The 27358-nt window shown below is 45.3% G+C and overlaps 1 protein-coding gene and 1 long non-coding RNA gene across 3 annotated transcripts in view; one reads left to right on the forward strand and one right to left on the reverse strand.

Annotated features, from left to right (window-relative positions):
• Positions 1 to 7446, reverse strand: part of LOC105492970 (family with sequence similarity 78 member B) — a 101730-nt gene extending 94284 nt beyond the window's left edge. For both annotated transcript variants that reach the window (XM_024796356.2, XM_011760361.3), the window contains exon 1: positions 7174 to 7446. In XM_024796356.2, coding sequence (XP_024652124.1) covers positions 7174 to 7436 — 263 coding nt within the window. In that variant the 5' untranslated portion in view covers positions 7437 to 7446. The remainder of the gene's footprint in view (positions 1 to 7173) is intronic.
• The window catches only part of LOC139357485 (uncharacterized), a 144487-nt gene continuing 124236 nt past the window's right edge, over positions 7108 to 27358 (forward strand). The window contains exon 1 of the long non-coding RNA XR_011610725.1: positions 7108 to 7242. This is a non-coding gene — a long non-coding RNA (uncharacterized lncRNA). The remainder of the gene's footprint in view (positions 7243 to 27358) is intronic.

Raw genomic sequence — 27358 nt, forward strand, 5'->3', positions numbered from 1 at the left:
TGCTGTTGGTGTGCAGGCGGGCATACCAGGGACCCTTCCAGGGACCCTCAGCACCACGAGGACTCTGCTTCATGAGTATTCACCAGGACGCCCTGCTACTGCTAATTTCCTGTTATTTCTCTTCTCAAAGGAGTCCATAATAACCAACTTATAAATGACAGCCACTTCTTGTGGCCTGTTTGGTGTTAACACAACAGAAGTTGTGGCCCCTCTGTTATCTGTGACAACTTTTTCTTATCGGTAGACCAAAGTGGTCCAGGGAAGGAAGCTGGGTAAGAAGAAAGCCATGCTATCAACTACTTGGAGCCTCTGGGCAACCCTAGGATTCCTTACAAGAAGCTCTGAGGAAAAGCGCTAGGTGCATGATGACAATAACAGCGGCCATGACTACTAACTTTTCTAGTGCTGATATGAATGGAGGGCTGACCTGTCCCCTCACAGGCCAAACTGTGGCAGTATACAGAAAGCCAAGACCCAGGGCCAGAAGACATGGCCTGCAGTCTCAGCCCGGCCACTTACTTGACGTATGGCCTCAGGCAAGTTACCTGACCCCCTGAGACTCAGTTTCCTCATCAGTAAGATAAGCATGATAATAGTACCTAGTTCTCAAGAACCAGGTGGGTCAGATGAGAGGGTCAGATGAAATCAGAATGCAGTACGAATTAGAAGGAAAGGGGGTATTTGGGACCGCACACCCCACAACAGACTTTGCATTTCCCTTTCACTTGCCAGTCTGCATCCTTAACCTGGAACATGATGCCTCTGCAGACCTGGCCCCTAAAATAGCATATGCCCCTGCTGCCTGTGGAAGGTCACCAATACCTTGCAGTCTGATGCCCTCACAGTCCATCTCCTGTCCTTGCTTTCCCCAACCCATCCACTGCCCTGGAGTGCAGATTAATATCCCAGGTGACACAAGCCACATTTTGTTAACTTTCTATTTGTTTCTCCCCCTCTACATCTTTTCCTAATCATTTGTTTCCTCCCCTATCTCTCCAACCCCTCCTCCAACTCCAGAGTTGTGCTTTATCTCTAGTGAGCTTAACGCTTCCCTGATAAGACCGGTTAATCCTCTGCTGCTCCTCTTTTGCAGAGACGGAGGAGATTACAGGCAAAGGGGTTAGGCCATCTCCCCTTCAAGGGCACTCAGGACTTTAATAAAGGAACTGGATCCCACTTTCCCATCTGATACTCCAGACTAGCATCCCCAGTGTTTCTGCTGAGAAGCAGTTCTGGTTACTTCCAGACCGTGAGCCTCCTGATTGGAACAAAATGGAAATGGGGGTGGGGGGGAATGGGTATTGGTCAAGTGGCCTGGAGACTCATCAGTCTCCCTGGACAGATGGGCTGATCTGGTCCTCAAGAGCAAAATGCCCAACTGTGTGACCATCTCTATGGTCACCACTGAGGCCACACTTAAAGCCACACTGGGCATGTAGCAGCATGTAACTGGTAACAAGAAGGGGAACTCTAGCTTGGGGGACATAACTGTACCAGCCAAGGTCTCTAGCCTTCTCCTCCACAAGTCCTGGGATTAGCGAGTTAGTGATGCAGGTGGCACAGTGCTACATACAACAAGGTCTCCTTGGGTACACACTGAATGCCACTTTACAGCAGGTAGGTGATATGAGAGCGAGGCTTCAGTGTTTGCTGAACACCACTCCCGGTGTACAGAACACCTCAGGGAGACAGAGGAAGTGACAGAAGTAAGCTCTGTGCTGAGAAGCAGACCATCTGGTGGGGTAACACAGGACAAATAACGCAAAAGCACAGCAGAGTTAAACTATAAGCTAGTGCTAAGTAACTGCTGGAGTGTCTTGGGTTCAAGATCTTTGTGGCATCAGGCTTAGGTTTAACATGAAAAGCTAATTTTGAAGAGACATGATGTGTTGAAGAGGACATAGACTATTTGAGGTCAGAAAAATAGTTCATTCATTTATTTTGTATCAAATGTTTATTGAACATCTGCTACGGGCCGTACACTGTTCATAAACAAGATAGATATGACATCTGTTTTCATGAAATTTATACTGTAGTGGACAAGTCAGAAATTAAGTAAATAACTATATTCTCACTCCCATTCTTACTAATGGTAACCAGTACATGAACAGGGCGTTTTGAAGGAAAAAAACAGGAGGATCCTAATTTCAGCTGTGAGATCAGGGGTAGCCTCTCAGAGGAGATAACGGCTGAGACCTGAATGAGTAGCAGGAATTAGCTAGAGCAGTGCAGGGAGAAAGCACATTTCAGATGGAGAGCAGCATATGGAAATGTTCTGAGTTGGGATAAAGTTGGTTCTTTTGAAAGACTGGAAGACATCGCTTAAGAACAGAAATTCACAGAACAGAAAGAGATTTTCTTTCTTTCTTTCTTTTTGAAACAGAGTTTCACTCTGTCACCCAGGCTGGAGTGTGCGATCTTGGTTCACTGCAACCTCCGCCTCTCAGGTTCCAGTGATTCTCATGCCTCAGCCACCTGAGTAAATGGGGCGTGCACCACCATGCCCAGCTAATTTTTGGAATTTTTAGTAGAGATGGGGTTTCACCATCTTGGTCAAAGCTGGTCTTGAACTCCTGGGCTCAAGTGATTTGCCCCCACTTGGCCTCCCATGCAAGAGATTTTTCCCATTTTATTCCAATCGCAATGGTAAGTTATTAAAAGGTTTAAGCAAGAAAGTAGTAACATCTACATTTTTAATATATCACTCTGGCTGCTATGTGGGAGGTAGACTGGGGGGGACAAGAATGGTGGTGACAGGTTCAGTTAGAAAGTCTCTGCAGGAACAGGTGACAGTTGATGGTGACATGTCCTGAGATGGTAGCAGTAGACAGAGAAAGTGGTGGCTGGATTACAGATATATTCTGGAGATGGGATCACTAGGATTTAATGATGGGCTGGATGTGTGGGGAAATATCTAGGGTGACATAGAGATGGTTTCACTCGAGCAACTCAAAGAGCGGAGGTGTCATTTACTAAGATGAAGAACGACAAAGGTGCAGATTTTGGGTGGGAGCTATAGTGGGGATCAAGAGTTCGGGTTTGGATACCCTAAGCTTGAGATGTCTTTCATTGTGTCATGTCATTATTGTGCAAAGACACACACATATCTAGACTGGAGGCGACTGTGTATCTCCCACAATTAGGACGGATGAAGTTACCCAGGGAAAGCACAGAACCAGAAGAAAAAAGTCCCATTAACTGTATATTGAGGTAATATGGAGATAGAGAAACAGCGGAAAAAAATAGCATAGAAGCTAAAAGATAGGAGCGGTTCCAGACAGAGAAGCCTGTCTACAAGGAATGCTGCTGAAACTGTGTGTCTCTCAAAAGTGTCTGAGGGATTCGGCAACATGGAAATCACAGACGAACTTAGCAAAAGCAGTTTCAGAATGGATAGAAATCAGCTTGGACTAGACTGAACAGGCAACAGAGGTGGGTAGGTACAGCCAAATCCTCAATAACCCTGGCTCTGAAGGAGGAGTAGAGGGACAGGCGGGAGCTGTCTCTTGAAGCTATGACTGAGCTATGACTTCCTAAAGTTTCACACAGGCCAAAGTTTTCCAAATTGGCAGTGGAGATGGTTTCCACACTATCAGCCCTAGCCTGACCATGGAGAGTTCCCTTATAGCCCCAGAAGACTCAAAGAGAATGAGAAGGGCCTTCAGCTATTGCTGGTTTTCCCTGACCTTGTCTTCACCTCATATCCTGGCACAAGAACCCCATTCCTTGTTTAAATCTTACTCAGGAAACCTCTTCAGCGTTGTACTCCAGCATTTAAAACTGTTCCATTATAAACATCTTCCACCTCTGTTGGAAAGCTGCTGCATACTCAAGAGGTATAAAGAAGGTACGAAGAGCTTTCTGACACCCTCTGTCTGGTCAAGATCAGACTTTAATCTTTCCCTTTACCAGACTGTGTTATTCTGGGCCCACCCAACAGACCCAAGCTAGTGGGTCAAACCTCATCTCCTAGTGTTCTCCTTGAACACTCCACTCCAGCCAACTTATGTCCCCTTAAAACACCTTCTATTTTCCTACCTCCGTATCTTTGCTGGTCTTCCCCTTTGGAATCAGTCCCTCCTCCTTGCCTTCCTGAATATTACCCATACCTCAGAGTTCGCCTTGAGTCCATTCACCTCCAGAACACCCTGCCTGGCCCCCCAGCTCTCTCTCTCAGGCATTTCTTTCACACTGCCCAAGAGCACTGCTTTTCTCTGCATGTGTCATCTTAGAATGAGAAGCAGTGAAAACCGCCTGCATATTCCTTTGTTTCCTTTGGTGCTGCTGCCTGTACATCAGAAGCATTTGGTAAATGTTTGTTTACTGACAGGTTGAGAAAGTCAAGAGCCCTTCCTCCCCAAGGGATGAGACTTACAGCAGTCTGTTCAAGGCTGCAACAGCAAGATTCACCAGGGCCAAATGAGAAATAAATAGGTGCCACAACTATTCACCAGCCTGGTTTCTATAGAATCATTCGAGGAAGTGCCATGGCAATGAGTTAAAGTTCAAATTAAACTCTGGTCATCATGGCCATCAACTATTTCAAACGTTCTTTTAGAAGCCTACCCCTTCTTGGAAAAGTTTAAAATTTAAACCACAAAACCTCAGACTTTCTTTCAATCCTGTAAAACAGAAGTTTCTTGCCATTTTATGCTGTGGATTTCCTCTGGCACAATCCTTCTCAAAATATTGAAAAGGCAGTTTTCTAACCCAGACCCTCTCACCATATTGTGGTTCATGTGACAGAACACTGCACAGGGGTGAAAATTCACTCCATGCTATTTTTTACAATCCAGGTATTGGCTAAAGTACACATAATAACTAATAGACTGCTGTAACTTTCATGCAATATGAGTTCCCATTAAAAAGTTTACACTAGCAAAGTTTTCTGGGCATAAATATCTTGTGGAAATTGGTTCATTCAAATCTGGGCTCCAAAGTGGCCTTAAACACATAGCAATTATTGCAACCATGAAGAAAACAGGTAGACTGTGGACACAAATCTATAATAATATGCTTTATTACTCACTGGGGGTCTATTTTTGCTCTCCTACATCTACATGAAAACCAAGATTCTTAAAATACCAAAAGTGGCAGTTTAAAAACAAAACCTCTTTCCAAATCCCAAATGCAAGGATTCAGTAGAGAAGGGTCAGGAATCCTATCACTGATTCATATCCATTAGAGTTGGTTCCAATGAGGACATCTTCCCTACAGATTCCACGAAGTTCAACTACCATGTCTGTTTATATCTCAACTTGACTTCTCCTAAAGTAAAATAAGTTTTATGGAAATAATTCTGTATTTACGTATTTGCTTTTGATTTACTTATTCATAAGAGATTTGAGGCAACAGAGAGCTCCGCTGTGCAGTCTTGGGAAAAGCGAGGCTGCTTCTGCACAGTCACTCCTGGCCTCCTCTACCAGAGGCCCCAGGCTGTTGAGGGGAGTAGTTGCTGTCCTCCAAAAACCCACCGTCATCAGGGTGACGCCAGGGGAATGAGAGGGAGGGCTCTGGCCCTGCCTGTGGCTTTCTCTGACTTGGCTGGAAATAATGGATTTATTTTAAAAAGCAGTTTTAAGAGACACATGTGTTCACATATAATCATTCTTTTGAGGGTGTGTCTGTTTTTAAATGACATGATTCACCCAAAATAAAATATCCTTCATTTCTCACATATAGCTGTCTTCCAGAAAGAATACAGTGTGCAGAGGCATATTGGAAACTGGGCCTCACATTTCTTCACTAGAAATTGAGTTTTCTCTAGCATTAAGCTTTTGTGCTCAAAGAGTAAAGTGCAAAATCTTTGGGAGGAAAAAAGGAAACAACGACCTGTCAAAATTTCTGTTAGCGCCTATGACTACTGTTAACTTACATGCTCTCAGAGTGCAATAAAAAGCCTGCAAACTGCTGCTAAAAAGATGGTTTGACCTTTTAAAATGGGAACTCCCCCACCCCATATCCATATTAAATAGGCAAACCTTGGGAGCTCTAGAGTTTTAGATCAGTAAGTGAAATGAAGTTGAATTTCCAGAAAAAGGGTTTCCCTGTAGGCTGCAGGCTAATTAGAGTGTTCTAGACCTACACTGTAACAGCAGGTAGAAGGCAGGCCCTAAAACCTTTTAGCTATTGTCGTTGCCACCTGCTCAGAGTCTAGTTCTGAAAGGAGGCGGGTGCGGAGTTATGAAAATTTGGTAAATATAAAAGTCCTGGACGCGATCGCCCGCAGCCTGCGGCCCCTGGCGGTTGAGGAGCCGCGGTGATCCTCGGTCTTCACCGCAGCAGCTAAGCCCGGCGCGCACCAACCGGCGCTGCTGAAAGTTGGAGAGCTCCCAGCTCGCCGATAGAATTCGGCGGTGGGCGCCAGGGGAATCCCTTCCAGTGCCGCAATTAGGAAAGTTTTGAAAAGTAAGGACCCTAGACAGACAAGAGACCCATCCTTCCCTTTAGCATAAGAAACACTCCGCCCCGCGCCAGCCGAAGGCTGCTCGCACAAGGCCATCCGCCCTGCTTCGCCGGAACGCACCCGGTGCCTTCCAGCTCCCCACCAGAACTGGTCCAGGGGGTGCGGAGACAGAGAGGCAACTATGTCCGGCTTGTGGTTCCAGACGGAAACGCCTCCCGGCTCCCTGGCCTCGGGGAAAAGGGTTCGAAATTCAACAGTCGCGAGGGCAAGGACAGAACTACCAACTCCCGCTCGGATGCCCGGGACCTGCTCTTCCAAGCCCGCTCCGGTTTCTCCAAACGACACGCGGCACAGCCCATGCGTCCCCGGCACTCCACTCCACTCCTCTATGGTTTCCCCCAAACTCTTCCCGGGGAGCCCCACAAAGCACAGACGGCGCCCTGAAACTCGCCGGGCACTCGCCAGCCATCCCCACCTCCGCCTCTCGAACCCTCCTTGTCGCGTTCTTCCCGCCCCGCACCGTTCTCCTCGCGTTTCTGGGGAGTCAGAAGCAAACCACGAGAAAATGCCTTCGCGAGGAGCCTCCCTACACCCGCCCTGTCACTGAAACAAAAGCGTAGGGAGGAGGGAGGTGGGAGAGGAGGCGGGAGGAAGGTTTAGAAAGACGATGGGGACAGCAGTAGGAAGGAGCTGGGGAGGGGGGTTAAGGTGGCGAGCAGAGCTGGGGGCCCAGAGTCCGCTCCCGTGCCGCGCGGCGGGTCGCTTACATGCCCAGGTCGCTGTAGGTGTTGAAGAACTCCATCTGGTTGCACGCCTGAATCCAGCCCACCACCCAGGTCTCGTGGCGGGGGATGGGGGGCATGACCACGCGGGCCGAGGCTTTGAAGTACGGGGTCTTGTAGCGCAGGACGATGGGCGAGGTCTCCTCGATGCGCGTGGGGCACTGGTCGATGGTGGCGCACACATCGTACACCACGATGTTCTCGCGCCGGATCCGCGCTTTGCAGGTGATGCTTTGGATACAGCCCATCCTGCAGCCCGGCGCCGGCACGCCGCGGCGTGGGGCAGCGCGGGGGCCCGCGCGGGCAGCCGGGGGCGCGTCACGCCGGCATGGCGACGCGCCGCTCGCTCCCGGTCAGACTCAGCTTGCACCTAGGAACAGGGAGCTGCCGGGCATACTTGGGGAAGCCCCCTCCTCTTGCAGCCGCGCGGGGTCTCCGCTGCCCCGACGCCCGCCCACGCCCGCCCCCTCGCTCCGGCAGGGCGCGCGGAGGGTGCACTCCTAGGAGGCGAAGGGTGCCCTCGCCGGCTCCAGCGCCCGGGCGGAGGGCAGGGAGGGGAGCGGCGCTGCGAGGAGTGGTGCCCACCCCGGGCCGGAGCCCCCCGCCCCTCGCCGGAGAGGAGGAGGTGGCAGCGGCGGCGGCATGGAGCCGGGGGAGGGCGGCGGCGGCAGCGCCCGGTCTGGTCTGTCTGCCTCCGCGGCGGCAGCAGCAGCAGCCGCCGCCGCCGCCGCCGCTGCATGAACCTCTGCACCGCGGCTGCCCCCCGCTTGCAGCGCACCCAGCGGCGGGCGAGCGGGCGGCCCGAGCGGCAGGCGGAGGCAGCAGCGGCAGCGGCGACCGGAGCTCCCGCCGGCCCCGCCCCGTAGCCGGACCGCGTCGACACTCCTCGGCCCGGCCGCCCCGGCCCGGGGGGCGCCAAGAGGCTGTGGCCCGGAGTGGAGGGCCCCAACGGCTGGGGCGGCACAGGACGCGCTCCGCGGAGGAAACTGGCTGTACGCCATGAGTTTTGTCCCTCTCCGGATGCCGTCCGGGTGGGGGGGTAATGTGTAAGGGTGGGGGTGTTTAAAGGGCCGCTAGCGCCGGGGTGGGGCCCCGCACGTGGGGTTGGGGCGGGGCGGGGCCCTGGTAGGTGGTGCCCTGGGGTGGGGGAGTAGGGCGGGCCCAAGCGCCACCGGGTGGGTGGGGCCGAGCAGGGCGCGGCGCTGTCCAGAGTCCACTGGGGAACCCAGTAGCCCGGTAGGGGCTGTGGAGTGTTTCGGGCAGCAGAAGGGTTAGGGGAACAGCTTTATCAGAGATTGGTCGTTACTCAGAATCTAGCTTGTTGGATTAGATTTAGGCTTGAGCCCTCTTAGTATCCTCCCTTCAGGCTCCAGCAGTGTTACTAAATGCAGTGTATTTGCCTCTTTCCCTGACTGGATTTGTTCTGGAAGCTCTTCTTTCCACCAATGTGTAGTGGGGATACCCGAAGAATCCCTCCGTACTCCAACACTAAGTCTCTCATATGCCAGAGTTTTGGCAGACATTGGGCATTGTGTACAGTATGACCACGGTCATGTGTCTGATACTGCAGTCTAATGTGCCAAACAGGAAAAAATATTTAGCAGATGCTTTTACTAGGCATCTTCTTACATTTATATTTTCAAAGCCAATAGCTTCTAAGTATTTCATATCCGATCATTGAACATTTGCTGGATCAGCTGCCCAAGTGTGAAATACTAACAGGCCGCAGGAGGTGCTAGAGTTAGTCTTTAGCTAGGACAGATGTGTCGAGTAATTTTTAAATTGATTGAGATCTAAAAGCACTCTTCATCCTTGTTTTAACTGTTCTGACGCCTTGGTTCACTTTATAGTTAACAAAAAAGCAGTTTTTCCCTTTGATGACTCGTCTCTCTCATTTTACCATGTAGCCACAGACCTCAATCACTGGTCCTTTCATTCAGCAAAGGCTGACTGCCTGGCAGGAGCCAAACATCGTGCTAGGTACTAGGGATTCAAAGTTGAACACAAGAGCACATGGAACACTGGAGAAAATAAACCTGTTAACAGATTATTATAGTAAACTGTGACACCTGCTTTAGTGGGGATGTGTATCCAGTGCAGTGGAAAGCCAGACGTGTAAATCTCTGGCCACATGTAAATCTCTCAGTGGCCAGAGATTACATGTGACTTTGCTCAAGTAGTGACATTTAAATTGAATACTGATAGACTACAGAGTCTCACTGAAAAGAGAAAGGTGAATGAGTAGTACAGTACCAGCATTTGGCAAATGCAGAATGTATAGAGATATGAAAGAACTCATCCTGTACTGGGGGGAGAAACAACTCATAGTCAAGGCGTTTCTCAAAGTGTTATGTATCAACCGTGGACATCAGAATCACTGTCCAAGAATCAGTTGGTTGTTGATAGACCATATCTTTTTTCTTTTTAAAATTAAGACTACAGACTTTATTTTGATTTTACTAGTTTTTCCACTAATGTCTTTTTTATTTTCCTAGAATCTAATCCAAGATATGATGCTGCATTTAGTCATTACATCTCCTTATTCTTCTCAATCTGTGACAGCTTCTCAGTTTTTCTCTGTTTTTCATGACCTTGACATTTTTAAAGAGGACTGGTCAGATATTCTGTAGAATGTTCCTCATTTGCATTTATCTGATGTTTCCTCATGATTAGACCAGGGTTTTGGATTTTGGGGATGAATACCACGAAGATGAAGTGCCTTCTCATTGCATTATGTCAGGGGTACGTGATAGCAATATGACTTATTACTGGTGTTATTAACCTTGATCACTGGGTTTGGTGAATAATTTTTTTTTTTACTTTTATTTTAGGTTCAGAGGTACATGTGCAGGTTTGTTATATAAGTAAATTGCATGTCACAGGGGTTTGCTGGACAGATTATTTTATCACACTGGTAATAAGCATAGTACCCAATAGGTATTTTTTTTTTTTTATCCTATGCCTCCTCCTACCCTTCAGCCTCTAGTGGGGCCCGGTGTCTTTTCTCTTGATAGGACCTTATCTTAAACCTCAGTGGAAGCCAATGAAGGCAAGCCATGCATTTTGAGAAAAATTACTCTGCATCAATATAGAGAATAGAGGAGGCAGAGTTTCAGAATATTGTGATGACAGATGCTTTGACCGTCGGCTAGCTTGGGGCAGTGCTGTGGGGCTGGTGAGGCCTGGCTGTATTTGCATTTGAGAATCACTTAGGAGGTAAATTTATTTACTCGATAACTGAACAAGGAGATAGAAGTGGAAGCAGCTTGGGATTGTGGATGATGTCATGTTAAGTTTGAGGTTCTTGGAGGTATTTGGGAGACGGGGTGGGGTCAGTTTGAGTTTCAGTGGTTATTAGGTTCCAGGCAATAGACCAAAAGGAAAGCATTTCATTGGGGAATATAGTTATCTTTCTTTCTTTTTTTTTTTTTTTTTTTTTTTGAGACGGAGTCTCGCTCTGTCACCCAGGCTGGAGTGCAGTGGCCAGATCTCAGCTCACTGCAAGCTCTGCCTCCCGGGTTCACGCCATTCTCCTGCCTCAGCCTCCCGAGTAGCTGGGACTACAGGCGCCTGCCACCTCGCCCGGCTAAGTTTTTGTATTTTTAGTAGAGACGGGGTTTCACTGTGTTACCCAGGATGGTCTCGATCTCCTGACCTCGTGATCCGCCCGTCTCGGCCTCCCAAAGTGCTGGGATTACAGGCTTGAGCCACCGCGCCCGGCCTAGTTATCTTTCTTAATTTGAGTTGCTTGTCAGGCTGCAGTTTTGTGGATAAATAACTCCTTTGTCTTCTGGTGACACATGTTAAACCTTCATAAACAGGAAGGGGAATGGCAGCCTTTCCCAAAATATAGGGAAATCACATGAGAGAGAATATCTTACTTTTCAAACTTAAAATAAGATTTTGTTATATTTAGTAAAGCCAATAAAATGTAACATTATTCATGGACTTGGACCTTTGACATTCTCAGAGGGTTCATCCATGACCTTGGTGAGTCTCCAAAATCATGAACGTCATCATGGCATATAATTTCCACCATAAAGTACAGTAAAGTGTAACTGAAAAATGTAAAGAATCTTTTCAGACTCTTAATGGTTCTATGAATATGGGGCCAAAGTAATTTCTAAAGCTACTTAAATAAATTTTGCCATTAAAATAAACTTCTTGGCCAGCACGGTGGCTCACTCCTGTAATTCCAGCACTTTGGGAGGCCGAGGCAGGCAGATCACGAGGTCAGGAGATCGAGATCATCATAACTAACACAGTGAAACCCGGCCTGTACTAAAAATACAAAAAATTAGCCAGGCGTGGTGTGGGGCGCCTGTAGTCCCAGCTACTCTGGAGGCTGAGGCAGGAGAATGGCGTGAAACCAGGAGATGGAGCTTGCAGTGAGCTGAGATCGCACCACTGCACTCCAGCCTGGGTGACAGGGCGAGACTCCGTCTCAAAAATAAAAAATAAAAAAAACTTCTTACTTCATTACCTTATATCTTTACCTTATTAACGCCCTATTACCCTTATTCTGCGAAGAAAAAAATTGATCACAGTATGAGAATTATTGTGTGGATGTCGATGAGAAAGGAAGGAGAGCTAAGTGGTACTGGGACACAAATCCCAGTGTTAGGAGTGGTCATTCACTAGCTGAGTGGCTGGCAAGCACAGTCTGGCCTCCTGGCAGCCCCATTCAAATCTGTGTCTCGGCAAATTACCTCATGACAGGGACGTTTTGGATTACTCACTGGGGGTTTTTATCATTCGTGCATATTCAGTCTGCAGATGCCAATGCAGGGCTATCTGTAGCTCAAATGAAATCCCCAGAATTGCGACAGTTTCTCTGTGCTGCTCTTCTAAGTTTCTCTTTCTCTCTCCTCGTGGTAAGTCCCTTGCCTCTATTAACACATTTAATGCTATTTCACAGTTCCTTGCTCACACTTTGTCTCTCCCAATAAGCTGTTCACTCCTCAAGCGAACGCACCATCATGCCCTGTTGCCCAGCCTAGTGCGTGGCACCTAGGTGCTCCTCAATAAACATTTGAATGACTAAAAGTATTCTTAAAAATCCAATAAAGCATTATTTCCCATATATCATATTTAGTAGAGTGCCAGTAAAATGTAACATGATTCACAGACATGGACCCTTGACATTCCCTATAAGCTTCCCTCTAAGCTCTGTCTCAATACCTGCAGCAAGCACGTGTTTTTATTCTAATTCTTTCTGCACTGTACCTCTTTGTCCCCCTACTCTTTTCTTAATGTGCCTCCTTGATGTTAAGTGATGCCCTTTGTCTTCGAGCACTATACATGATCTCAAGGGTTATCAGTTCTAGACACCACGAAATGGGAAAACTCCAATGACAAGACCTTGACAACAATCATTCCTTGTGAATAATTTCCTTGGAGTTTATTCTCAGGGCACAGTACAAATGATCCTTTGTACTTCAAGCTTCTGATGTTCTTGGGCATGACAGAGCTCCTCAGTTCCCCGAGTTAGAGCCGTGCTGTACACTCTCCAGGATGCTGGCCTCTGTGCCCCTTTACAATCCACTCCTTCAGCTGTTGATGACTCGTTCCTTCCAGAAGCAGGGTAATCTCTGACTTTATTTTTCCTCTTGATTGACTCATTACTCAATTTGTCAAGTGGGCTTTTTAGAAACTCTGGGTCACAAGGGCCTATTTTCTAGTTGACCTTGACAAGGGTTTTCAGAAACTGTAGAACAGACTACCAAGAGATGTTGAGGAATTGCCTCTGGAGCTGTTAAAAACAGAGATGAATTTCTGTCTCACTTAGATGGCCCAAAGACAGGCAAGAGGTTAGCCTCAGGCCCAAGAGTGCAGGATTAAGGAAACAGCTCCTTCTTGGTTGTGACCTCTCCCTACCACCACTTCAGAGCCAGGGTTACTAATTTCTCTTCCAGGACAGGCTAAGAAACTCAACAGGGAGTGGAATATGGCAAGAGACTAAGGCTCTGTGCAGAAGTCATTCAGTCCAAGATGTGGCAGCTATTGTGTGGTTCAAGTAGTCAATATTTATCAAGCTTTTTCAACCAGCCTTGCATTAGATTAGGTCACAGAAACTATGAAGAAGGATACCTTGGTTCCTCAGCTATTCTGTTGCAGATCTGCTGTGCCTATCTCTGCCAAATTCAAAGTCATTTTCTCTGTCCTGATCTGTCAGGTTTAACACTCTTAAAAGAAAACTACTTTGAATCCCATGATTCTGCAAATCCTGATTCTCCTTTTAGCTTCTCTGACTCCTCTTGCTTTCCTCATTTTCCAGGCTCGTATTTCCTAAGGGTCTCCCCAATTCTACCTGAACTCCCTCAGGGTATTTATCCATGTTTTAACTGGTATTTTTCATGGATATCTTCCAAGTTTGTCTTGCCAGCTGAGCATTTCTCCTGAACTCAAGGTCAGCAGGCCCATCTGCCTGCTAGATGTTTTCATTTGGATGTACTGCTGTATCCTCCTCCATCGCAATGAGTTTTGATACCTCTCTTTCTGTGAGCCAGTGTCTCTTCCTGACTACCTGTTCCTGGCTGAAGGCACCAGTGTCTTCCTACTCTTAAAGTCCAGAACCATCTTGGTCTCCTCCCTCTCCATCTTTGCCACTCTCATCTAACGCATCAAGTCAGAGCAAATTTTGATCATGTGTTTCCCTACTGTGGAAACCTTCTGTGTTTTCTTATTACTATTAAATTCATCATAAATCCCTCAGGTTGGTATTGAAGTGCTGCACCATGATGGGACCCCAACCAACCTGCGTTTCTAGCCTTCTTTCCCTCTACTTCCTACCCACCCTGGGCCTCAGGTCAAGCAGATGACTCACCAGTCCTTCAGCAGTTTCCTCTCCTCTGTTTTGGTTAGGCCATGTCCTCTGACTGTATGTTCAAGCCCCACCCTGTTCCATGACAATTATAATAACCATGTGTATCTCATTTATTCCTGGAATAAGTCTGTGAGGTAATATCATTATCCTCTTTTACAGATAAAGGTGCAGTGGAAAAGAGAGTAAGAAACTTCCCCAACGTCACAACTGGCAAGTGGCCAGGCTAGGACTCAGACCTCCATCCAACCACACGCTAATGACCCTCTGGCTCCCCTGAGAACTTCTGGGAGCACTTCAGCTATACATGATCTTTCCCACCCTAGAGTCCTGCTCAGAACATGAGTAACTGATGCCTGTAGACACTGAGTAACTGATGCCTGAATAAATAAAATAACAAGGTTTTGTAATAGATTTATAGAAAGATCAAAGGAGAAGGAAGAATCAAGGATAAATCCAAGAGGCTAATAGCTTAAAGGACAGTAATACCATTGTCAAAGTGAATCACCTGAGACGAGGAGCATTTAGTAGGTTGAGAACTACAATGATCTTGATGTTAAAGTATCCAGGTGTTCAAGTGAAGTGAAGATACCCTGTGGGGGAAGTCACTAATGAACACATCTTGTTTGAGTGGTCATTTAAAAATTATAGCTTAGTGCAACTCCTTCCTTCTCCTGTTTCTCCCTCCTTTCCTTTCTATCCCTTTCTTTCCCTTCTTTACTTTCTTCCAGAAATATCATTGAGCCTTTTCTTAGTGCCTGTTATTATGGTGGTGCTTAGCGATTCTGTGGCATGTAAAATACTACATGTAGTTCTTACCTTATTAATAGCACTCATACTTTAAAAAATACAATTTATTTATATGTCTGTCTCGTGAATACATTATCATTGTCTTGGGTTTGTGCATTGTGTTTAATTTGATTTTGTGTCATCAGTTCTAAGCACAGTGCCTGGCACTTTGTATGTGCTCAAACGATAATGAGTAAGAGGTGGCCTGGTGAGAAGTAGGGGAAAGGGTATTGCAGGTTAAGACCAATGCTTCTCAAATTATTATGCACATACACATCACCTGGGAATCTTGTTAAAATGCAGATTCTGATTCAGTAGGTCTCAGTGGGGCCTGAGATTCTGCGTTTCAAATGAGCTTCTAGATCTTTGTTACTCAAAATGTAGTCTGAGGACCAGCAGCATTGGCTTTCAAATTCAGGAAGCTCGATAGAAGGGATAGTGTTCTAGGGAGAAGCAGGAAGTTTAGTATGGCAAGCATAGCACATGGGGTGCAGGGGTGGGGAGAGTTAAGGTCAAAAAAGGAGAGTAGGACCAGAGCCTGCAGATCCCAATGTCTACATGAGGCAGAGGGAGATATAGTGAAAAGCTAATGCAACTGGAGTCAGACATACATGAGTTCTAATCTCACCTTGGACAAATAATAGCTGTATACTTTCCATATCCCTAGGCTGCATGTTCCTTGTTTATAAAATGAGAATAAGGAGAACACAATGTCTTTTTTATGAGGTTGTCACGAGCATGAACTGAATGTAAATCTCCTAGGGCAATGCCTGGCCTGTGGTAGGTACTCAATAAATGGTAGTGAGCATTGTCACCATTGCATGTGATGGACAATATGATAGAGAAGACATAATCCCTGCCTATAGGAATTTCCAAAATGGTCAGTTTCCAAAATGAGCCTCCTGGCTATGGCCCCTCCATTTTTCCTGTTTCAGTTTCATGACTAAAGCAGGTAAATTGTCAGTTGGTTGCACAGCTTGAGGCCCTGGGTGGGGCCTCAAGCGGCAACTTGCAAAGAAACCCAGGTCCGTAAAACCATCAGCAGAAGGTCATTACCTTCTCTGGATTTGCTTTGGACTCATTCATATTTCTTCTAGTCACCTTTCCTCTTTTTTTCCCTTCTTACTTCGCCCATGGGTTTCCCTACCAAACACTGGCTGATCTTGGATAAGGTGTGTTTTACCGTGATCCCTCTGCATGGGTCAGAGACTGGGATTTAGTCTGAGGATTTATCCAGCATCATATTAGAGCAGCAGCTCAGTGCTGGTGCATGTCTGCAAGCATTCCTCATCAGCAGGGTTGGCAGCTGTCCAGCTTGCTGCTGTGTGGAAGGCAGAGCCACCCCTTGTCCTCTCCAACTCCCTTGCCATTGCCACTATTCAATCTTCATCCACTAGGGCACTGGTCTCCAAAGGGTCTACACTGGAGGAAAAGAATGATATAAGAGAATTTCTATTTTCCATTATTTTAAACATTTTCTGTTAAAATTTATATTTTATGTTTTATTAATTTATCAGTGTTGTGCTACTGACATATATCATTTATAAATAAATAAATAAACAAACAAACCTAAATGGCAACCACTGATCTAAACAATTGCAATTCCTTCTAGCTGATCTCCTTATCTCAATCCTTTCTTTTATATTACACTCTGAATTATCTTTCAAAAACACACTTCTTATTGCTCACTGGCTTATCTAAAGCCATTCATTCACTTATTCATGCATTCATTCATTCATTCATTCACTTGCTGAGCAGCTGCCATCTGTCAACCATTGAATGAGGTGCTGGACAGATGAAGATGGATAAGATACTGCCCTCGTCCTTACAGAATTCAGGGCTGCTTGTGACCTCCTGCTCCCCTGTGTGGTGAAAAAGACTTTGTAATCTGGCCCCTTCCTGCAGCCTAAACTCTCACCCCTCCACTCACATTTAGCCACATCGAGATTCTTAGCGTTGCCCAAACAGTTTGCCGTGTGCTTTTTACTTTTACATCCCACAAGCATGTATACTCTGTGAGGGTGGGGTCCTTGCCTTTTTGTTCACTAATCAACCCCAAAAGCTTAGTATAGCACCCAACATAGAGTGGGCACTTAAACAAATGTTTATTGAATGCATGAATGCCTTGCACATGTTGATTCCTCTTCTTTGAGGTCTTTCTATCTGATAAAATGTCTGTCCACCCTTTAAAAGTCACTTCCTCTGTGAAGCGTTGAAGCCTCCCTGCTCCCTGGCCCCCACATACATACCCTCCCATGTGCAGTGAGCTCTTTTTCTTTTTCCGGGCTGCTCTAGTGAATATTCCTCCACATTAGCAATTGCCAGGGTGTCCTGCAACTGCTTATGTGTCAGTGTCTTCTGCTAGTGTATATGCTCCTTTTGGGGTTGTCACTATATGTTTTCCATTTTTATATCCTGGTGCCTATCTCAGACTAAATATTTAATAATAGTTTCAGAAAGGAAAGGGGGATGGAAGAAGTGAAGGCTGATGTCCTTGTAGATCTTGCTGGGCAGAGAGACTGTGATGTATAAAGGGCTAGGTCAGGCCCTGGTGGTCTTCCCTTCAATCACCCTCCTGTAAAGTATTGAATTGTGCGCCCTAGAAGAGATCTTGAAGTTCAAACCCCCAGTAACTCAGAATGTGACCTTATTTGGCACAGTGTTGTTGCAGTTGTAATTAGGTAAGAAGAGGTCATGCTGGAGAAGGTGTGCCTTTAATCTAATATGAGTGGTCAGTCCTTATAAGAAGACACCGATGCAGTGAGAGAATGCCCTGTGATGACAGAGGCAGAGACTGGAGTCATGCAACCAAGGAATGCCAAAGATGGATGGTCACCATCAAAAGCTAGGAAGAGGCAAGAAAAGATTCTACCCAGAGTCTTGGAGGGAGCATGCCCTGCTAGCACCTTAATTTTGGACTTCTAGCTGCTAGAACTGGGAGAGAATAAATCTCTGTTGTTTAAAGCCCTGCAGTTTGCGGTGCTTTGTTGTTACAGCAGCCTAGGAAACTGGAACACCTCCCTGACTTCAGATGAGGCTCCTCCCTGCGTGCTCTGCATCACCCCTGCCTGGACAATTAAGTTACACCTGACTAAGGTCTGCCAGAGGCCCAGCGACACCCTCTGAGCCTTAGCAGTGCCAGCGTATCCTGGTTGTGGGCTGAATCTGATCTACAGCCTTGTTCCCAAGGCTCACTTTGGACTCTGGTCCTTGTCACAGAGTTTCCACCTCTTTCCTAGGATCCGCTGTTTACCCCATGCCCCACTTCTAAGAACTGGCATCCCTCTGTTTTCTTGAGTGTTCCAACTGGATTCTCCACATTTGCCCTTCTCCTTTGCCCCTAACCTACTTTTTTCACACAATAATCAACATGATCTTTTAAAAACTGGAATAAGATTGTGTCCCTTATTCTCAAAAAACATTTCAATGGCTTCCTACCTCTCTTGGGACCCCATTTTCAGTCTTACCATGTGGTGCGACTATGATAAGGTGCTTCATGAGCTGGTTCCTGGCTGCCTCTCCTGCTTTATCCTGTACCATGTCCTATCTCATCTGTTCCGTCTGCACAGTTTCCTTCTTTCATGTCACTGAATGAGTCAAGCCTCACTTTCTGCCTCAAGGCCTTTGTGCAAACTCTTTCTTCTGGTGAGATCAGTCTTCCTCCTGTACCCCTGTCCTGACCTCCAACCTGCAACCTCCAACCTCCACCCTCCAGCCTCTGCACTTTCACATAGCCAACTCATCCTTTAGGTGCAGCAAACCTAAATGCTGCATTCTCAGAGATGCTTTCAACCCCACACACCCAGACAGGGCTCATTTTTGTGCATTCTTGAAGCCCTCTGGACCTCTTTCCCACAGGACTTATCATATGAGTAATTAAATAATCATTTCTGTGATTATTTAATTAATTGTTTTTTTTTGAGATGGAGTTTCACTCTTTTTGTTTTTATTATACTTTAAGTTCTAGGGTACATGTGCACAACGTGCAGGTTTGTTACATATGTATACTTGTGCCATGTTGGTGTGCTGCACCCATCAACTCGTCAGCACCCATCAACTCGTCATTTACATCAGGTATAACTCCCAATGCAATCCCTCCCCCCTCCCCCCTCCCCGTGATAGGCCCCGATGTGTGATGTTCCCCTTCCCGAGTCCAAGTGATCTCGTTGTTCAGTTCTCACCTATGAGTGAGAATATGCAGTGTTTGGTTTTCTGTTCTTGCGATAGTTTGCTGGAGTTTCACTCTTGTTGCCCAGGCTGGAGTGCAAAATGGCGTGATCTCAGCTCACAGCAATCTCCGCCATCGAGGTTCAAGTGATTCTTCTGCCTCAGTCTCCTGAGTAGCTGGGACTATAGGTGTGTGCTGCCATCCCTGGCTAATTTTTAAAATATTTTTAGTAGAGATGGGGTTTCACCATGTTGGCCAGGCTGGTCTTGAACTCCTGACCTCAGGTGATCCACCCATCTTGGCCTCCCAAAGTGCTGGTATTATAGTCATGAGCCACCACGCCCAGCCTATAATTATTTAATCTGTCTTCCTTGATAGATTATAAGCTTCATGAGGGTAGAAACTATGTTTGCTTTTTTCATTGCTATTTCCCCAGCCCTCAAAACAATGCCTGATACCTAGTGACTGTTGAGAAAATATTTGTTGAATAAATGAATGAGGTTGAGACCTGTCTTGGTAACCTGCCTAGTATCCCAGTCCTTATAGAGACATTGTCCTACTTCACTCTCAACACTCCCTCACCCCCTTGAGTGGGAGAAAGATCCCCTAACTCCAGCGTAGTGCAGGGGTCATGCTACTTCCTCTTAGATTTCCCTCACACTGCCTGCTTCTGGCTGCTCCTGGATCTGTTTCTGTTATGTCCCCTGCCAGGACATGTTCATTGTTCCATCTTGGAAGCTCTAGTGCCAAGGCCAGGGCTCCTTGATGACGTGTTGTACCTGTGGGACTAGACACATTTCTCTCTGCACTTGCTTTGGGATCTCCACATTAGTTCCAGGTCCCACCCCTCCTGGTCTGCCCCATCCAGATTGTCAGGGTCAAGTGTCTGGAAACACAGCAAGAGGATTTGAGAAGCCAATGATGGGATCTTCAGGGATGGATTGTTCAGGGAGTGCTACTGTATGCTGTGTTTACTTAGAAAATCCAACATGGGCCTCAGTCCAGGCTAAATAAACACAACATAAGGGCAGAAACTTTCGTGGCATTTACCGCTAAGATAAGTAATTATTTTTATTACTGCTAGAAACTATTGAGTTATGAATAGAAAGGAAGTCCAAATCATATTCAAATAAAGGGAATGAGCAATATAGGAAGAAAACAATACAAAAGGGAAGGAGAAAACCTGAGAATCCCTTTACGTTGGGTATTGTGTTTACTGGAAGAGAAACTAATTTTATCTGTATCGCTCAGTAAGTATCACACACAGTGGAAGCAAAATAACATTAGTGTTTACACTTCCTGAGGCAGCTGGGGACAATAGCCACAATCCTGCACTGACATGAGATAAGCATCGAGCAGGTCACACAGCACAGTTTCATTTCCCAAGCCCCCCGTGGTGCTAGATGGGGAAGGCTATGCTGTTTCCCTAAAATGTTTGAAGCACAATTGATGACGTCTTACATAAGCCCACAGCCCGGCACTGGGAGCTTTATAGGAAAGTTGTGTGTCTGAGACTTTGTGCCTGTCCGTTAACAAAGGACTGGTAGCAGTAGTAACTCCTTTGGTCTTGGGCAAGTCACATAAATTCTCTGAGCCTCAGCTTCTTTGTTTGCATTTGTAATTCAAAAAGATCTTCATGGCTGTTTCCAGATTTCCTCCTGTTTTTGTCTTGGGAAACCCCTTGATAACCGCCTGGGACAGGAGATGACTATCTGATAAAGAACTTGAGATCTGGTAAAACGATGCTAGTCAGTTCTTCCATAGAAATGAATATCAGTTTGGGGGATGGGAAGAGACCAGGACAAAGAGAAGACAAGGGAGAGAAGAGAGAATGAATGGCCTACTAAGATGTGTAGTGTGATTTACCCGTTAGAATAGGGAGATCCAATGTTCAGTTTTAAGTGGTTTCTATTATATTTTCATGTGAGAGATCCACTTCTCCATATCTCCAAGTCTTCAACACAGTATTCTTTACATACACAGTCCCTGTATGTATTTGTGTGTGTCTGTATGTAAATTAAAGAATGAGTTCTAAAGCTGGGTTAATTATAGGGCAAATATATAGAAACGACTATGAGTCAAAGTAGAGACCAAGAGTTGAGAAGTTACATGAAGTCAGAGTCAAGGGAGACTATGAGGACATAAGCCCCCTGGAATTGACAGAAATCTTGAAAAGGAAATTGGATTTCCTAGCGACATGGGATGAGAATTTAAGCCAATCTAAATCTTTCTCAAGGAGAAGGAAAACCTAAGCACAACTGGGTGACATATAAAATGAGAAAAATAAGGATGACACAAGAGCAGAAATCTTTGTGGACGCTACCTTTGGAATGAGTAATTATTTTTATTACTGCTAGAAACTTCCTTGCCCTGATTATCTTATATGGTTGTCATGAGTTGAGAAGGATAATGCATGTGAAAAGATTATCGATGTCAAATAATTACTATTTTAGGGGACTTAAAGCCTTCTCTGCTTGTGTCCCAGACTTTATCACCCAATTTCCAATCTGGAAAGAGTTACACAAAGGTTATTTTTTTGTTTATTTGTTCTTGTTTGTTGGAGATTAAGGGCCACCCCATGGGACAGCATCTTCCTGAGCATGCTATGGTAATAGCTAAAATAAATGCAAAGCTGAGCAATTTGGCAGCGGTCTAGAGAGATTGAGCAATTTCCTGCTTGAAAAGAAGAAATTAAAATACTACATTAAACTTATGAAAAAAATGAGTGACCAGTGAGAGGCAGTTCAGCTTCTTTTCCAGATGAGAGAGAGTGATGGGTCCTGAAAAGGGGAATCTAAAGAAGTTCTCCAGGTAAGGAGTAGAAGCGAAAGCAAAAGTGATCTTCTCTGTTTCTTATTTATTTATTTGTTTATTTATTTATTTATTTATTTATTTATTTATTTTAGAGACAGGGTCTTACTCTACCACCCAGGCTGAAGTGCAGTGGTGCCATCATAGCTTGTTGCAGCCTCAACATCCTGGGCTCAAAGAATCCTCCCACCTGAACCTCCTGAGTAGCTGGGACTATGGGCATGTGTTACCAGGCACAGCTAATTAAAAAATTTTTTTTTTTGTAGAGACAAGGTGTTGTGATATTGCCCAGACTGGTCTTGAACTCTTGAGTTCAAGTGATCCTCCTGCTTCGGCCTTCCAAAGCACTAGGGTTACAGGCTTGAGCCACAGCACCCGGGCTTCTTTGTTTCATCTAAGGTTTACAGGGATGTAGAAACAATTGAGCAGAATGTGTCAATGTGAAGACATTTGAGCAGAAATGCTAAAAACCAAAAACAGACTGGGAAGTTAGTGTGATGAGATACGTGTCAAACAACAAGAAAACCACCCCCAGGCACATTAGACTAGGGCAACGACCCCCAACACCCCCCAGGTGGAAGCCACTGTCACCATGGAACTGGCAGGCTTTGTCTGGAAGATTAGATGATTTCTAAGATGTAAAATGGTAAACTTTCCAGGCATCAATCTGAGGAAATTGTAGGGCTCTCCTCATTTGTTTCATCTCTTTCAGGAAAGCCTATTCTTTACTTCCTGTTGTCCAATGGCTGAAATCTTGTTTTATAAAGTTTGTTCAGTTTTTAAATTATTTAACGAGGGAAAGAAACTTAGGCTATTTTTACTCCATCTTGGTTGAAAGTGAAAGTAGACATAAAATAGCTTAAGGTGAAATTGCTTAAAGATCTGACTTTTATGGAGCCTCAGTTTCAAAAAATAATGCCATGTTCATGAAATCCTAGAACATGAAAACCCTAGAGTATCTAGGGAGCAAGAGGACAATCTCAACATGCCTAAAATCTGCACAATTTGTTCCATTCTGCCTCAGATAGAAGCACATGTGGGCCCTGCTGAAAGCTTTACTAGAGTAAGATAGAGGAGCCGCCAGTCATCACTGGATTCTGAGGCTCTGAGCTTACCCTTCGTTTCAGTGAACCCACCTGCCCCACCCAGGGCCCTGGTCACAGTAGATTTGCCTGGTTTCCTTGAAGACTATTTCTACCCATGTTTCCAGGGAAACAGGCCTGAGCCCTATGGGGCCTCCTAACCCCTCAACATTAAAACTCAAGACAGAGACATGAAGCCATCCTCCCATCTCCTATGGCTGGCCATAGGAGATGATGAGGAAGTAGCGCAAAGTGACTTTAAAACACAATTAACTCTGTTGCAGCAGATTTATGATAAATCACTTTCTTTCCTTACAGAAATTCAGATTTCCTGGGTTGGAGGGACCTGTTGAAATAAGGAGTAAGAGCTGGGCAGCTTCCTGTGCTGTAGGGGAACTGATGGCCTGGATGGTTGAGCATCCCTGAGGACTGCCCTCTGGGAAAAGATCTTGAAATAGAATTCTCAGGGGGATAAGCCTCTCCTCGAGCCTAGATTCCTTGTTTCAGAGAGTCTGGCCAAATGGCCTAGAAGATTCTTTTCTAGTACTCCTTGGAAGTCAATATCATTTCCCTTCCAGTTTATTTTTATTGAATCAGAGAATAGAACTGAATAGAAACCTATACCGAGGAGGTGCAGTCAGGGTGGCCCTGACAAGGGAAGCTCCCACCTCCTTGAGTGACCATGAAGTGTTTTTTGTTAGGGCAAACTGTGATGGTTCCAATAATGATGATAGATTACTGTAGTGATGACAGATACCAGGTGTCATTTCTGTGCACAATACATAGCAGGCCCTGTTGATCACAGGGTACGAGCACAGGTGTGTTCAATGCTTCTGAATCAGCAGCAGTGCCCATCATAGGTCAGGACACACAATAGGTATATAGCAAATGCTCACTGAATGAACAAGCCACAGAGTTCCATAGTTGTCATGGACTTGGACAGGGCCACGTTTATTGAGCTCTTCCCACGTGTGTGGCACCAACAATGTGTCATACAAAACTCAAAAGACCTCACCTGCCACAGGGAGTTTTCCAATCTGGGAGTAAAAACTGTAGTACAAAGTTGTCATGTCTACAAAAGCAGTGTCTCACAAGTCCCAGAAGAAAGAGATCACTTCATTCTATGTTTTTGCTTAAACAGTAGCCCTCTGCGGCACTCTCTGTTTTCTAATCAGCCTGTTCTGAAATGCTTCCTATGTTTTAGGACATTTTCTGCATTGTAAATCTCACCTCCTTAAAAGGAAAGCCAGATACTTGCTTTCCCACTTCCTTGCAGCTAGAGCATATTTACCAGATCCAAGTTTTGCCAATCAGACCCTCTGATGGAAGACTTCAATTAGGGAAAGAACAGAGTGAGGAAGCAAGGGCTGTAACCCATTTTCTGATGAGGATAACTATGGGGCACTTTGTTGTTAGGGGTAACAGAGGTGGAGTTTTGGGCTTCCAGGGCCCCGTATCGGGGCTGGAGTCTCTGTTGGAGCCAACCACAGTGTGGTCCAAGTGTTGTCCCTGATCATGTTACCTTCAAGCTTGGCTTTCTGACTCTCCTGGAGATTTTCTGAGCTACCCAATATCTTTTAATAAATTCTTTTTCTGCTTAAGGTAAGTGGAGGAGGTTCTGCTATGTGTAACTGAGAACCTGATAGATACGCCTCTTGGTTGTTGGTTGTTAAGGGCCAGTGCTTCTTGTTTATGTGAATGCAAATTAAACTCATTTGTTCTGTGATTCAAGGTACAACGTTCTAAGAGTTGCTAGGTCAGAATGAGCAAGCAGGTCCCAAATTACCCTTGAAGGAGTGAGTAGAAATCTCACTTCTGAAAGCTTCCTTACAGTTTCTGCATTCTAAATATACTCAGAATGAATCACATTAGTTTGCTTCTGTGCTTGTACCATCCATTTTTGGTAAGTACACCTGGATACCCAAGCCAGAGATGTGCAGTCATCCCAGACTCTTCCTCTCTCTCACCTCCCAGCCACAAGCTTCTAGAATTTCATTTCATTACTATTGTTTAAGTAATTGCTCTTCTGCACATCCCAACAGCTCCTGCCCTGGCTTAGACCTCCATTCATGGTATGTGTCTCCCCGTTCAGCTCCCTGCCTCTAGCCTCTTCACATTTCAGGTCATCTTCCATGCCACTCAATTTAGTTACGCCACTCTCCCTTCTAGGAGGAGATGAGTTTTCAAGCTTCTTTGTGATCTTGCCCCAGACAACTGTTTTAAACTCACTTCCTGCTACTTTCTCATCATCTCCTATGTCCAGCCACCCACCAGTCTCCAAACACCAGGTTCTCATTGCAGCATCTTAAGAGTGCACTGCTCTTTCTTCTCAAAATGTCCTTTATCAAATCATGCATCTGGCATACTCCTACACATCCTTCAAGATTTTGCGAGAATGCCACCAACTCTGGGAGACAGATTCTGCCATTTCCAGCAAAGTGAAGTGCTTTTTTCCCCCACTGTGCTCGCAAGGCACCATTCCCCATTCTTCTAGTATATCACTTAAGTACTTCAGTGTAGTTATTGACAAAGAGTGTATTTTTCTATTAGATGATGAGGATGTGAGGGGTAGACCTGGAGTCCTCTTCATCTATGAATCTCCAGGGCTGAGGATGGTGCCTGACACTTAGTAGGTACTCAGCTGATGCTTATGAAATTAATTAATCAATCAATGATAAAAACAATTTCAGGAAAGAACCTTGAAACTAATCTAAATTTGGAAACTAAACTAATTTGGGAACCTGCACTTCCAAATAGATGCTGTTATTAAAGTAGTAAGATTCTATTCACTCCAACCATACATGTCTCCTCTTCACTGGGCCAAAGGCACCCTCACCCCCCAGGGGAATTTTTCTGCCCAGGCAGCTTAAAGGCAGACCCAGAAAAAGAAATTACATGTACCTGCTAATTTACAAACACCTAGATATCTGGAATAGTAATTAACACAGAGCTCACTAATAGGGAGTAATTAATAGTTAAACGTTGGCATTTAACAAAATGGTGTTTTCCCCTTTTTCTACCCAAGCAATGAGTTTAAGTTGAAGATGCTCAAAATGGCTTGAAATGGGAGGAAATCCTTCCAGACACCACGTGTATTTAAAAGGCAGTGCCACTTGTGGGCATCCTTCATTGCTATCATTAACCACAATGGTAACAGCAAGCATTTACTGAACATTTACTGCCAGCCGAGGCAGAGGTGCAGAATTGAAGGCAGGGCCACTTTCATAAAAGTCTCTCGTACAAAAACAAATTATGCCTGCAAATTAAATAAATTTGAAGTGAGACAGGTGATAATTCACAATCCAAAAAGACCCTCTGCTATACCAAAGGATCTCCCACAGGGCTGTTTTGAATAGGAAACTCCGTGAGAGCACTTAACATATCATTGAGTTTATAAGGAATCGATTAAGAACGAATTCCTTTAGAAACCAATCTATTGCATAATGGGGGTGTAGCTCCCTTTAGAATTGCAGCTCCAATTTTTGCCTTGTCAGCAACCTTCACACAGCAACACTATGCAAAGGAAAGTACATGGACAGAGTCTGGAACCTGGGCTTGAGTCTGGCCTTTGGCCATGTTGACTGAGCATGGGCAAGCTAGCCTCAGTGTTTTCATCTGAAACTGGGACCAACAATCTTGGAGCAAAGAGGTGAAAAAGAGACTGAATGTGAAGGGCCCACGACATAGGTGGTTGTTCATTCATTGGCTTACTAGGGCTAGCATAACAATTTACCACAAATTGAATTACTTAAACAACAGAAATTTATTGCCTCGCATTACTGGAGGTTAGAGATATGGGATCAAGGTGTTGGAGTGGTTCCTTCTGAGGGCTGTTCCACGTCTCCCCCCTAGCTTCTGGTGGCTTGCTGGCAATCTTTGGCTTTCTTGGCTTCTGTTGTGTCACTCCAATCTTTGCCTATATCATTATATAGAGTTCTCCCTGTGTCCACATCCAATACGACCCCATCTCAACAAATTACATCTGTAATGACCCAATTTCCAAGTAAGTTCACATTCTGAAGTATTGGGGGTTGACACTTTAACATACTAATTTTGGTGGGGGACCCAGTTCATACCATAACAACTCATTATTGTTCTCAAGTCACTGAAATAACAGACAAACTGTGTTTTTCTGTTAGATATTTTGCTTTTCTTGGCTAGATGTTGCCAAGTGAAAGGTATTTTTATAGAAACAATAGCAAACCACAAAGAGAAGCGCTTGGACACAGAAACTCAAGGCAAAAGGGACGTTTTTAGCAGAGAGCAGATTGGGTTACAACTTGGGCAGCAAATCCAGTAACAGTTTCATTTATTCCTGCCATCCGTTTTGGGAAAGGAAGTGTATTCAGTGTATTCATCAGCGTTTTGGTCACATCCTCCTTACCACATTGAGGAGTACGAGGGAGGCCTGGCATTCTTCTTGTCATGACTCACTTTTTTGCAGGAAGATTTCTCACACACTGGAATAATCCTTCTGTCAGGTAGAGACAGCCCTCT

The sequence above is a fragment of the Macaca nemestrina genome, chromosome 1 (genome assembly GCF_043159975.1).
Source record: "Macaca nemestrina isolate mMacNem1 chromosome 1, mMacNem.hap1, whole genome shotgun sequence".
In the NCBI taxonomy this organism is placed as follows: Eukaryota; Metazoa; Chordata; class Mammalia; order Primates; family Cercopithecidae; genus Macaca; species Macaca nemestrina.